Source organism: Polyergus mexicanus, unplaced genomic scaffold (genome assembly GCF_030449975.1).
Source record: "Polyergus mexicanus isolate NDT 795.1 unplaced genomic scaffold, iyPolMexi1.0 SCAF_4, whole genome shotgun sequence".
Taxonomy (NCBI): Eukaryota; Metazoa; Arthropoda; class Insecta; order Hymenoptera; family Formicidae; genus Polyergus; species Polyergus mexicanus.
The window spans coordinates 6,465,448-6,479,956 of NW_027223324.1; the positions used below are offsets into that span (position 1 = coordinate 6,465,448).

Here is a 14,509-nt window from a genome sequence, read left to right on the forward strand (position 1 = left end):
AGAATTTAATTCACACGAGACACCAAATAGCAAAGTAATCTCTTTATTAATTTATTTGTTGTGATACGCCATTTATTTATCGTTTAATTGTGAAAAATACGACACATGTCGCAATATCAATTATTGTTTGGTGTTGTCTATTTCTTTATTATAGGAATGATCATGATATATAAATATGATATTGGATGTGTTCTTTCTGCAAATGTCCCTTTTTAGAAAACGCATTAGAAATAGCCACATTGAGGCATTTGTAATATCTATCATTGTGTGTTTTTCTAGATACGTTTTTTCTACCACAAGTATGGTGCACATAGTGGATCTCTTGGACTTTATCTAGTCCAAGTAAAACCGTTTGGAAATCAAACCATCAGATTGTGGTGGTCTTTTAAAACTAACAGCGACGTTTGGAATAATGAGGCAGTTGCTCTACCTGACATAAGATATAGGTAATTGTAAAAAATATAGCGACAAATGTATGCACATAATGCAAAACTTGATTAATTTTTGCGACATTTACTATTTATAGGTTTTTTTTGCAATTTGAGGCGTCCAGAGGGATTACTTCGACAGGTGATATAGCAATTGACGATATTTCCTTAAGTCGAGAATGTTTCGCCATTGGTAAGTTCAACAAATATATCTATATTATATTGTATATATATGTATGTTTTATGATTATACAGGGTGTCCTAGACCACCCCTACATCCCTTTTCTTTCAAAAACTAAGCATTTTAGAGAAAAACGTTTTCAACAAAAATTGTATGGTTTTAAGGGGAACATAAGATGGTGTCATTAGTTTGACCTTGGATGGCATCGTTAAGGTCAAGTCAAGGACATCTTTAATTTCTTAAATGAAAGTTCCTATTTTTTATTGCATATTCTTGTAGCTTATGTCGAGAGCTTTCCAAAATACTATAATAAAGTATTTTTTCATAAAGTACTTTTTAAGTTATTTTATATTTTAATCTGACATTTTTGATATAAAAAATAAAATATTTTGTAAAATATTCAGTTTTCGATAATCTTACCGTAATACTTTTATGTACAAAATAATGAGACAAATCAATTAGTGCAAAAAAAAACAAATAATTGTTTAAAAAAATACATTGTAAATAATTTTCTTAAAAATAATAATTTTTTTTTTACTAATTGATTTGTTTCATTATTCTGTACATAAAAGTATTACGGTAAGATTATCAAAAACTAAATATTTTACGAGATATTTAATTTTTTATATCAAAATATATCAGATTAAAATACAAAATAACTCAAAAAGTACTTAATAAAAAAATACTTTATTATAGTGTTTTGGAAAGCTCTCAAGATAAGCTACTAGAATATGCAATAAAAAATAGGGAGTTGCGTTTAAGAAATTAAAGGTGTCCTTGACTTGACTTTAACGATGCCATCCAAGGTCAAACCAATGACACCATCTTATTTTTCCTTCAAAACCATACAATTTTTGTTCAAAACGTTTTTCTCTAAAATGCTTAGTTTTTAAAAGAAAAGGGGTGTACGGGTGGTCTAGGACACCTTGTGTATATGGTACATATATACATGATTAGGGTAATTTGAAGATTCAGTCGCATATGATCTCGTGATGGTGGTAATTATAACGCTAAAACATTTTGCTAAAAGTATAATTTTCTTCGATTGAAAACAGTTGATAAAAACTTATTTGCGTCTCAAAAAAATCTTTCGAATAAAATTGATTGAATTATCTTTCTTATCAATTGAAAAAAGTATAACAAAATTATATGATACGAATCGCAAACAAATTCTATAGTATCCAGGACGGCGCTGTATATACTTGCCCATTTTTTAGTTATACATTTTTTCAAACATTTTTTTTTATTTAGGCGTACCACCGGACGTTGTAGGCAAGTTTAATTATTTTAATCCCGATATTGAATTCGAAAGGGTACCACCGACACATCCAAGTTTCATAAACACGACAACAGGTACGTAAAATTGATGCATCTATTCTCATTAAACTTAATATAAATTTATTGATAAAATGTCATATTTATTGTAAATATCGCGCAAATATTTATTATAGAAATAAAATAAGATATTTTGATACAATATAGCATATTTTGATAGTGTTATTGTTGTTATTTGTTACCACGTTTATTTTCTTAATAAGATTTTTTATATGTAAGAATTAATGAAGTATCTTGTGTATTTTTTCGACATGTTTTCTTTAAAGACTTTTCTTCTTTGTATTTTTTAACGTTTTCTACGCGTAGTTTAGATTTTTAATTTTCTTACGGATACAAAATACAGGGTGTCCTAGACCACCCGTTCACCCTTTTTCTTTCAAAAACTAAGCATTTTAGAGAAAAACATTCAACAAAAATTGTATAGTTTTGCGGGGAACATAAGATGGTGTCATTGGTTTGACCTTGGATGGCATCGTTAAGGTCAAGTCAAGGACATCTTTAATTTCTTAAATGAAAGTCCCTATTTTTTATTGAATATCCTTATAGCTTACCTGGAGAGCTTTCCAAAACACTATAAAAAAAGTATTTTTTCATTAAGTACTTTTCGAGTTATTTTATATTTTAATCTGACATATTTTAATATATGAAATTAAATATATTGTAAAATATTTAGTTTTCGATAATTTTACCGTAATACTTTTATGTACAGAATAATGAAACAAATCAATTAATGCAAAAAAAAATTGTTTAAAAAAATACATTGTAAATAATTTTTTTAAAAACAATTATTTTTTATACTAATTGATTTGTCTCATTATTCTGTACATAAAATTATTACGGTCAGATTATCGAAAATTAAATATTTTACAAGATATTTAATTTTTTATATCAAAATATGTCAGATTAAAATACAAAATAACTCAAAAAGTATTTAATAAAAAAATATTTTATTATAGTGTTTTGGAAAGCTCTCGACATAAGCTACAAGAATAATGAAAAATGGGGGGTTCCATTTAAGAAATTAAAGGCGTCCTTGACCTGACCTTAACGATGCCATCCAAGGTCAAACCAATGACGTCATCTTATGTTTCTCTCAAAACCATACAATTTTTGTTCAAAACGTTTTTCTATAAATGCTTAGTTTTTGAAAGAAAAGGGGTGGTCTATGACACTCTGTATATCCGAAAAATACATAATAGTTTAAAGAATTAATACTTTTTGAAAAATATTTTGTTTTCGTTTGCAATGTATTTTGCACAAAGTTTATTTACATATCACGCAAATCAACTCAATTTTACGCGAATTATCTTTTCTATCGTCAAAGAGATTTTCAAAATAAATCAAGAATTAAACATTAAGTAAAATTCTATTATTTTTTTAATACAATTATTTTCTTAAAATATTGTTTTATTAAAAGAAAAAATTAATTATCCCCAAATAATGACCGAAAAAACTTGTCATTCCGGAAATGGATATGCTGTAGTGTCGCTGTTTATAAAATTATTTATTATCGTGTCTCTTGATTATAAAATTATTTGATACGTTCCTTTTAGTTATCCGGATCACCGCTTGCGGAGCTACTGGTAGAACGGGCCCTACCATTGAGGAATGCGCCGAGGAACATAATAGCACCGATGTAGAATTAGTTGTGCCATCGTCGATATCAGATCAGGAGAGTAAGCTACCGATCTTTAATTCTAACGGAGTTCAACGATGGACCGCACCACGCGGTGAATACTACACGTTAGTAGATATGTCAAAAGATACAAAATTATAACGAGAAGAGTCATTGTTTCTCGTATTAAAAATACGCAAGAAGAAGCTGTTTAAAATAGTTATATTAGTACATTCACTATTGTATATTATTGCAAGTGTATATTGTGTATATTTGTTACTGTGTTTATAATTAATCGAAAAATTATACTGTTGAGATGACTCATGTGAGATGCGCGAAAATGATAAATACAATTTTACCGCAAAATGTTGTTTCTATCTATTCAATTAGTAAATTATTTCCAAAAACAGTTTAATCAGCGTTGGAGCACGAGGAGGAAGGGGCTCTGACGGATTGGGTAACGCTTTGGGTGCCCTTGCTCGCGGTGTGATAGAGCTCCAAAAAGGCGACCAACTATATTTCATAGTAGGTCAAGCGGGAATAGACGCATGTCTTAAAGTGAGTATATATTAAGTAAATAGAAATGAATAAATTGATAATATAATCAAGAGACAAATGTAAATCATTATACAAATATATATATATAATATGCATATATATATAAAAAAGTAACGGTAACGACGTTACAAGTAATGCGTTATTTCCCAACCCTGTATACATACATATATACATATATATATATATATGTATGTATGTATATATATGTATGTATACAGGGTTGGGAAATAACGCATTACTTGTAACGTCGTTACCGTTACTTTTTTTCGGTAACGATCGTTACTTTTTTCTGTTTGTAACGTCGTTACATTTTGAGAGTAACGGTATCAAATTAGCCGTTACTTTTATCGTTATTTTTTGGTTCTTTATTATCTTATATATCTATTCAATAGATAGATGTATTTTTTGAAAAATATTTTGTAGCCTTCTATCATAGGCTGCATTCTGATAGTCACTGCCAGTATTAAAAATCTATAGTAATGTAAATTATAGATTTTGCAATACTGGCAATGAATATTGGAATACACTCTTAATAATATCAATATTTCTCTTATCAATATTTAAAAACAATGTTTGATAAAAATTTTCGACAAAATTGAAATTTGTAAATTACAATTTAAATTCCTATAAAGATAAGTGTATTAAAAAGTAAAGATATTAACATAGAAAATTAGAATCATTAAATAAGTTTAATATAAAAAACGCTTGCTATATAGAGACTAATTTAGAGTTTTTAATTGTAACATAGATTATTACATTTAATATTGTTTATTAAATAATTTTATAATCTAATAGCTTATTTTAGCATTACAAAAAACAAAAACATAACAAAAAAGTAACGAATCGTTACTTTCTAAGTAACGGTAACGGTAACGCGTTACTTTTTAAAATCAGTAACGAGTAATGGTAACGAGTTACTTTTAAAAAAAAATAACGGTAACGATAAGCGTTACTTTTATAGAGTAACGTTTCCAATTCTGTTTATATATTATTTTCTAATATGTACAGAATGCAATGTTGCATTTATCGAAGTAGATGCTCTATGTAGAAAAAATCTATAATGACTCGATTTTTGTCCTGCTATCGATCTTTTTTTATCCAAAAATTTTGAACTACTCTCAAAAAAAAAAAATATCGTGTACACGTGGACACAATTCATCTCAAAATAATGTTGGCATAAATCTACTAACACAAGTTAGTCAAAGATAGTAGCACTTATCACGAAAAAAACTGGAGTATCTGATTTGACCCGCCTACCTGGTTTTACCCTACTTTTCCCTATACATATACAAGGTGTTCCTAATTTAAATGGCAAAACTTCAGGAGCGTATAGGGGATCGAAAAGCTAAGACAGAAAGTCCTTTAGAGGTTTGCTCGTTTTTGCTCCATTTTGAAGAAAATAACAAAAAAAGAAACAAAACAAATTTTCGTTTTTTTTACTTATTTATTTACATTTTATTTATGTTATCATCTATTTAATTATCATCTATTTGTTCAAAATGTTGCTCTCTTGCAGCAATGCAAGCATTACATTTAGCACTGACCTCATTAATTGCAGCTAAACATTGTTCTAGTGATATTTGGTGCACTACATCTATGATTCGGTCTCTTAATTGCTCTCTTGAATTGATTGACACCGTAAAGGATAACATCAAGTGTTTACATATGTAAGAAATCTTGAAGCAGAAAGTTTATTCGATGCCAATCAACTCAAGAGAGCAACTGACAATGAGAGATTGAATTTTTGCAATTTTCTCTAAAATGGAGCAAAAACTAGCAAATCTCTAAAGGACTTCTTGTCTTAGTTTTTCGGTCCCCTACACGCTCTTGAAGTTTTGCCATTTAAATTGGGGACACTCGGTATAGAAGCAAGATGTCCCGTAAAGATCGCAACAACGCTTAAATTCTTGAGATCATTTTTAGATGATTTTTCCTCAGCAAAAATATCGAGGCATCAATAATTTCTGTGTTTTAAACAATTAAAAAAAAAGAGCTTGTTACAAACTAAACTTTATAGATTTATAGAGAGTTAAAATCATATTCTTTAGTTAATTTCAGATGGATTTTAATAGAGAGAGAGAGAGAGAGAGAGAATTTTAAAGCTTAGTTGGAAAAAATTGGTAACTTGCAAAAAATGATGACCTCTTTCGACATTTTCGTTGAGGAAAAATCGTCTCCAAATGATCTCAAGAATTTACCCTTAATTACATTTATATATATACAAGGTGTTCCGTAAAGATCGTAACAACGCTTAATATTTCTTTTTTAAGAGAAGTTCAAAATTTTTGGGCCACAAAAAATCGATATCGGGACAACAATCGAGTTGTTATGGATTTTTCTTACACAGAGCATCTGCTTCGGTACATGCAGCATTGCATTCTGTGCATATTAAAGAGCATATTTATACTGGTTTTGATCGTCACTTTGTAGCAGAATATACAACCGCCGTTTTCTTACTTTCCTTGTGTTGGAGCAAAACCGGGTATCTACACATCTCATGTAATGAAAAGAGAAAAAACTGTTATCCTGATTTTGTCTCCGTACAAAAAACAGTTGGAAACGAAAACTACCACTCAAAAAAAGAAACCACTAAAAAAAAGCTTTTTGAGATCCCTAAAGTTAAAAAAATAAATAAGAAAGTCTTGCAGCAGCAATGTAGAACAAGAAGATATCTTTATTTGTAATTTTTGTCAATAGAATACATCTTTATATTGTATTTTGATTAAAATAAATTTAGATTTTGTAATTGCATGGTGTCTTACATGTTTTCAAATAGGCACCCGGTTTTACCCTACCGATAGGACAAAACCGGGTATTTTGACTTCTCCAAAAAATCTTGTTATCCTTGGTAATCAAATTTTTTTTTCAGCAATTAGCCTCATTTTCTCGTAGTTTAAGTCCTCTAAAGACTACTAACGGTCAGTAAAATTTTTTTTACTCTCTGATTTTTTGTAAGAAAACAAATCCAAAAAAGTACCCGGTTTTACTCTATATATATATATATATATATATATAATACATATATAATACATATATATATAATACAATATGTAACAAAAAATGTAGGATATATAAAAAGTTTATTTATTTGTATATAAAATTTTATTTTCATAAAAAAATTACATTTGGAAAATTAATAACGTTTTTCTTCTCTATGGATGTTTTAAAAATAATTATCTCATTTTTATATGTATATTTGTAATTGATGAATTCGTCTAGAGATATTCTTTCTTTGCCTATCTCGGAGACAGTATAAAAATAAAAATATATTAATCTATTACACAAAACAAAGTGTTTTATTATAGAAATTATATTTTATAAATAACTTATTTAACTATAAATATATTTTGTTATATTTGAAAATAGAGTGTATCAAACTTATTCTTAATACACGATAGCGTTAAATAATTCATGTTAATGTAACTTACGTATCTTCTCCTCTCAGTTGTACCATCAATTAGAGAGCACGCCTTGTATTTATATTTTTATTACATTGTTATCCAGAATCTCGGCATGAAGACAGTCAATTGTCAATTACCGGGTCAATCGCACGAAGCATCGGTGTCACATGGCACCGCATCGAAAGTGCGAGAAGTGAAGAAAGTCGAGTTTAAGAATGGTGGTGGTGGTGGCGGTGGTGCGACAGTTATCTTCGTGGTAAATAATATCCTTGATGTGTATTTTTTTAATATGCATCATAACACCTATAAATGAGAGAGAGGGGGGGGGGGGAGAGCGAGAGGGAGAGAGAAAGAGAGAGGGAGAGAGGGGAAAAGAGGGGAGAGTGGGGCAGAGAGAGGGGGAGAGGGGGAGGAGAGAGAGAGAGAGAGAGATCTTACATTTTTTTATACGCTATCATGCACATTAATTCTTTAAATGATTTTAGCTAAGAGCCAACGGCGAACTGGAACCTATCTTAATCGCGGGTGGTGGTGGTGGTTTAGGGCTGAATCCTTTGACGAAGGACGGATTACAGCACGGACGTGGTCCTGTTCCCGCAGATAAACTTCCATCTCCTCCATCCGTGACTTCAAAGGACTTAGGTAAATAGTCATTTTAAAAATGCATAAAATTTCGGAATTTTTTTTTAAAGATTAAAATTTTGAGTAAGAAATATAAACTTGAATAGAATATCACGGCTTCTAGGCGGATTTGGTGGCAGTTGGGACTGTTTGTGGACTAACAATTCCAATCAACAAAATTCCGCGGGGATGCCACTGATTCGTGGAGGTTTGGGAGGATTCGGTTGCGAATCCGGAGATCAAGGTTACGGTAATGGAGGTTTCGGTGGAGGTGGGGGAGGTTGTCAAACAGGGGGCGGCGGTGGTGGTTATGTTGGTAAATAAGAATTAAATTCCCCGGACAAAAAATCTTAAAAATATTAAAATTAAATTTAATATTGATACTAATTTTTTTAAATTAAAATAATTAATATTTAATTTATCCTGATTTTTTTATCCAGATTTAAATTAAAATAGACTGACGAATAGACAGTGGAATTGAACAGTTAAATTAAGTAAATGTTGTAATTATATGAATTCTTAAAATTCATCTCTAAAAATATAACTTTGCATTTTTAAGGCGGTATTACCGGACACAAGGATTCTGGGAATGGCGAGGGTGGTTACTCGTATGCAAGTCGTAAGCTCGCTAACATTTACTTTAAAGCTGCAGCTCATTATGGCTCGGGCGAGATTCTTATCATACCCGCGGTCAGTGGTTGCGGTTGTGATTACCGTTGCGTTGCACTCGATCGGTATATGAATGAGACCAAGTGTCTCTGTCCCCAGGGTTGGTTGCTCAGTAACGATTCCAAATCCTGTATTAGTAAGTATAAAATCTTATAAGAGACACATTATGTTCATTATTTCATACAAATATAAATAAAATGAAAAATTGTTTTGATTTTTAGTGGCCGACGATTCCAAAGATGCACAAAAAACATACATGATCCCACTTATAGTCGTAATCATTGGCCTATTCGCCATTATCGGAATTTGCCTAATATCCTGTAAATATGTCTAAAATACATCTTTTATGAATATATAAATTTATAAATATACATATATATTTTATATTATATATTTAGAATATAGAAACACACACACACACACACACACACACACACACACACACACACACACACACACACACACACATACGACAAATTAAATATAATGAGATTAATTTTATATTTTAAGAATTTTGAACTATAATGCTTATACAGGATGAGTCTTTTTAATCTTAACAGACAGATATCTCAAAACCTGTAAGTTTTAGAAGGAAACTTTTTAGACAAAAGTTGTTTAAAATAATTGTTTAAAAAAATACATTGTAAATAATTACATACTTTTTCTAAACAATTATTTTTTTTACACTAATTGATTTGTCTCATTAGTCTGTATATAAAAGTATTACAGTAAGATTATCGAAAACTAAATATTTTATGAGATATTTTATTTTATATATCAAAATATGTCAGATGATATAAAATAACTCAACAAGTACTTAATAAAAAAATATTTTATAATAGTGTTTTGAAAAGCTCTCGAGATAAGCTACAAGAATATGTAATAAAAAATAGAGGTTTCAATTTAAAAAATTTAATGTGATCTTGATATGACCTTAACAATGTCATCCAAAGTCTAACTAATATTCCTGTCTCTTTTCCCCATTAGAACCAAATAACTTTTGTCTGAAAAGTTTCCTTCTAAAACTTACAAATTTTGAGATATTTGCCTGTTAAGATTAAAAAGACTCACTCTGTGTATATACGCGGTATTTAAATATATTTTCATTTTAAACAAAATTTCTCTGGCATCGGTACAGTGAATAACACAGTCAATGATTGACAAGATTTATGCCAAAACATTATATTTTGATAGATGAATGCTTGCAGAATACTTTTTGTGGTTTTTTTACAGTTTTTTCTAATGGCTTTGAAAAATATTCTTTTCTCAACGACAGCATTAAATTTCGAAAGCATTTCGAAATCAAATCGAAATAGATGAACAAATACGTGTATTTGTTCAAAGAACAACAAATTTCCATTGAAACATAAACAAAGAGTTTTAAAGAACATTAAAGACTTATTTAAAAAATGTCATAATAAACATTCTCTGTAAGCCACGACAGAGTTTCCACAAATAGTTTCATTCTACATTTCATTAATCATATTTACTGTATCGATACTGGAAAAGTGGATAGACTAAAATAATTTTATAAACAATATTTTATCTTTATATAAAATAAGTTTCTCTTTACTTAATTATTATATAGGTACATTTTCGCCATTTTTTATTAATTGTCCTATGTAATTTATATAAATTTGTTTCTTATGATATACTTATTTATTGCTGCATTTTTCGATAGATAAACGGTACAAAAACCAACAAGAGCTTCTGCATCGCCGTCAAGTGATGTTTGGTAATGGTACAGAGTTAACTGCACTGCGTGCGGTATCGGATACAATGATGACCGAATTCAACCCCAACTATGAATTCGCTGGCAATCTATATAGCTTTAAAGATTTACCGCAAATACCCCGCGATAACATTACTTTAGTAAAGTTAGTATGAACATATTTTAGCCAAGATTAATTGGCATCAATCAGATATATATATATATACAGGGTGTCCCATTTTAAAAGTTCCACCCTTATAACTTTTCAGAATCAACGTTTGAAGGAAAACGACTCCGATAAAAATTGTAGAGAACAAAGGAGGCTATATAACAGTGACCTTGGATTTAACATTAAAGGTCATTTTCAAGGTCATTTGAAGGTTAATTTTCGTTTTTTAAATGCAACCTCCTATTTTTCATTACATATTCTTGTAGATTATCTCGAGAGCTTTCCAAAACATTATAATAAAGTATGTTTTTATTAATTACTTTTTAAGTTATTTTATATTTTAATCTGACATATTTTGATATAAAAAATTAAATATCTAAAATATTTAGTTTTCGATAATCTTACCGTAATACTTCTATATACAGAATAATGAGACAAATCAATTAGTATAAAAAATAATTGTTTTTAAAAGAATTTTTTACAATGTATTTTTTTAAACAATTATTTGTTTTTTTGGCACTAATTGATTTGTCTCATTATTCTGTACATAAAAGTATTACGGTAAGATTATCGAAAACAATATTTTACGAAATATTTTATTTTTTATATCAAAATAAGTCAGATTAAATTATAAAATAACTCAAAAAATACTTAATGAAAAAATACTTTATTATAGTGCTTGGAAAGCTCTCGAGATAAGCTACAAGAATATGTAATGAAAAATAGGGGGTTCCATTCAAAAATCGGAAGTTGACCTTCAAATGACCTTGAAAATGACCTTTAATGTCAAATCCAAGGTCACTATTAGATAGCCCCCTTTGTTCCCTACAACTTTTATTGGAATTGTTTTCCTTCAAACATTGATCCTGAAAAGTTATGAGGGTGGAACTTTTAAAATGGGACACACTGTATATAGTATATATATACCAACTTTAGTAATTTTATAAGTTAAATTTGGTTCTCTTACAATGTTTGTCCTTAAAATTAAGTTTTCTCAGAATTTTTTTCGTCCAAATTTAAATAAGAAATAAGATAAAAACTATTTATTTTAATTATGGAATAAAATAAAAACGATTACATTTTTTTAAATGCAGACCTCTTGGTCAAGGCGCTTTTGGCGAAGTTTTCCAAGGCGTATATAAATATCGACGCGGCGAGGAACATCCTGTTGCTGTAAAGACGCTGCCATCCTTATCCACAACGCAAGCAGAAGCTGATTTCATGATGGAGGCATTGATAATGAGCAAATTTAATCATCCCAATATAGTACATTTTATTGGTGTTTCTTTTGATAAACATCCAAGATACATTGTTCTCGAGTTATTAGCCGGAGGAGATCTCAAGAATTTCCTACGCGAAGAAAGGCCTCGACCAGTAAGTATTAATAACATTATTATAACTTGAAAGAGGAAGAGAAAGAGAAAGAGAGAGAAACAATACCATATAGAGAGTATGCAAATTAAGATCAAGAAAAATATAATTGTAGATGTAATCCCTCACATAAATATTTTTATATTTTTTTTATCTAGATTCCTGATCATTATTAGAAATTATTAAATCATTTAATTATATATTATTAACAGTAGTACTATTTTTTTGCTTCCTTATAGAGGAAGCTTTGTTTTCGTGACAAATTTTTTTTTTATTTTTTTTATGCCAATGTGTTCAGAATGTTCTAAGATGTCGAAAAATCATATTCTTAAAAAATATCTGTATATATGTATGTATGTATGTATGTATGTACAATATGTATGTATATATGCATGTACAAATGTATGTACGCAATTTGTTGTGCAACCGCTAACTTCCGCAATTTTTGAGATATCTAGTTAAATTTTTTTACATGGATAGAATATTATTAAAAGATGATTGGTATTGAATTTGGTGAAAATCGGTGAAAGGGTTCATTATTTATAAAATTTTGAATTTTTTAAGAAATGTCTGTATATGTTGTAACTTTTGCAAATTTTGAAATATCGGGTTAAATTTTTTTACATAAATAGAGTATTAAATAGAGTATTAAAAGATGATGGGTATTGAATTTAATGAGGATCGATGATTGCTTCTTTATCTTTTTATTTCGCTCACAAAGCTTCCTCTATGAGGAAGCAAAAATTGAAAAATCTTCATGCTTAAAGGAGCTTAAACTTTGTGAGATAAAATGATGAGGAAGCAATGTGCAAGTTTCTAATTTGCATAATTCAGCTTGTATTAATGATATTATTGGTTGTTTACTTATATTGTTATTATATAAATTGAAATTAATTATTAAAACATATGGTAAATGTTTACATTAACTTACACTTCACGGATCGTTTTCATTTTTACATATATTATAGAGGGCACATTCCTAAGTAACACGCACTTTGAATTTTGTGGCGCTGTCTTCTCGTTTCAGAGATATACGATTTTGAAGTATCATAATTTTCGGATTTATTTCTATGATCTTTTCACTACTATATATCTTACTTACGTGTTTATATTTTGTTGTTTACATTTGCGTCACTGTCAGTATATTTTCGCTAAGAATTTCTTTTGTTTACGTGTTTTTATTTAAACGTTAATTTAATTATGATAAACGTATTGATGAATTTTTTAACATTATGCCAGATGTATATCCTCTTACAAATGATTTATAAAATAAATATCATTTAATAAGATATAAAAAATTGTATATTATACTTTTTCACAATTGCTACTCCACGCAAAGCGAGGTTCAACGCAAACCTATATGTCTAGTTTTTTGATAGTGGAGCCCCCCGCAGGGGGGGGGACGGAACATACCGTTTCCATCCATATATTTTTTAATGTGAAGTAAGATTTCACATGGGTTTACAACTTCCACTTTATATTTCCGCATTAAAAAGTAAATGCGTGGAGACAGTATGTTTTGCCCTTCCCCGCAGGGAGGGCTCCATTATTTAAAAACTAGCCACATAGGTTTGCGTTGAACTTCGCTTCGCATGGAAAATGGAGAAATTCAAGGAGCTTCGTTTCCGGAAATGTAAACAAACACTTTTTCCACGTCTGCTTTACACAAATATAACGTAAACAAACATTATTTTTACTTATTTTATAATAGAAAAAGCGTTAAAACAATGTGAAACTTTAAAATTGCATATCTCTGGAACCAGAAGAGAGCGCCAAAATTCAAAGTGCGTGTTAGTTAGGAATGTGCCCTTTATAATATATGTAAAAATGAAAACGATCCGTGAGGTGTAAGTTAATGTAAACATTTACCCTTAAAATACTTTTAGATAGAGTATATTTTAATTGAGAGTGAATTTTTGGAATATTGGATTGAGTAAAAAGTCATTGCGTATTTTTGCAACAGATGGCATTAGTTCAGTTTTGGCAGTACTAGAGTCATTCACACATATTTTTATCATATATCGTTTAACAGCTGACGGTTTAAGCTTCATTCTAAAAAAAAAATTGAGCGATTTGGTTGAGTTTTGAAGATTTTGCAACAAGTTGAAGATGGAAGACCAAACTGTGCATTTTCGCCATATTTTACTGTTTTACTTCCGTAAAGGGAAGAACGCGCGTCAAGCTTGTGAAAAATTGCGTAAAGTTTACGGTGACGATGCTCTACAAGAACGTCAGTGCCAAAACTGGTTCAAGAAATTCCGCGCTGGTGATTTTGATCTCAAAGATGCTCCTCGGTCAGGAAGGCCCACCGAGGTTGATGACGACAAAATAAAGGCATTGATCAAGTCAAACCCACGTTACACGACACAAGAGATTGCAGAAACATTGAAGATCAGTCAAAAAAGTGCTCACGTTCACCTAAAGAAGCTGGGATACGAAAGCAAGCTCGA

The 14,509-nt window shown here is 29.8% G+C and overlaps 1 protein-coding gene across 3 annotated transcripts in view; it reads left to right on the forward strand.

Moving 5' to 3' along the window:
• Positions 1-14,509, forward strand: part of Alk (Anaplastic lymphoma kinase) — a 43,960-nt gene that overhangs the window by 18,389 nt on the left and 11,062 nt on the right. For all 3 annotated transcript variants that reach the window (XM_070295027.1, XM_070295028.1, XM_070295029.1), the window contains exons 8-19: positions 280-446; positions 527-621; positions 1,861-1,962; positions 3,498-3,687; positions 3,970-4,117; positions 7,622-7,774; positions 8,004-8,160; positions 8,264-8,455; positions 8,699-8,944; positions 9,030-9,128; positions 10,490-10,685; positions 11,783-12,062. In XM_070295027.1, coding sequence (XP_070151128.1) covers positions 280-446; positions 527-621; positions 1,861-1,962; positions 3,498-3,687; positions 3,970-4,117; positions 7,622-7,774; positions 8,004-8,160; positions 8,264-8,455; positions 8,699-8,944; positions 9,030-9,128; positions 10,490-10,685; positions 11,783-12,062 — 2,025 coding nt within the window. The remainder of the gene's footprint in view (positions 1-279; positions 447-526; positions 622-1,860; positions 1,963-3,497; positions 3,688-3,969; positions 4,118-7,621; positions 7,775-8,003; positions 8,161-8,263; positions 8,456-8,698; positions 8,945-9,029; positions 9,129-10,489; positions 10,686-11,782; positions 12,063-14,509) is intronic.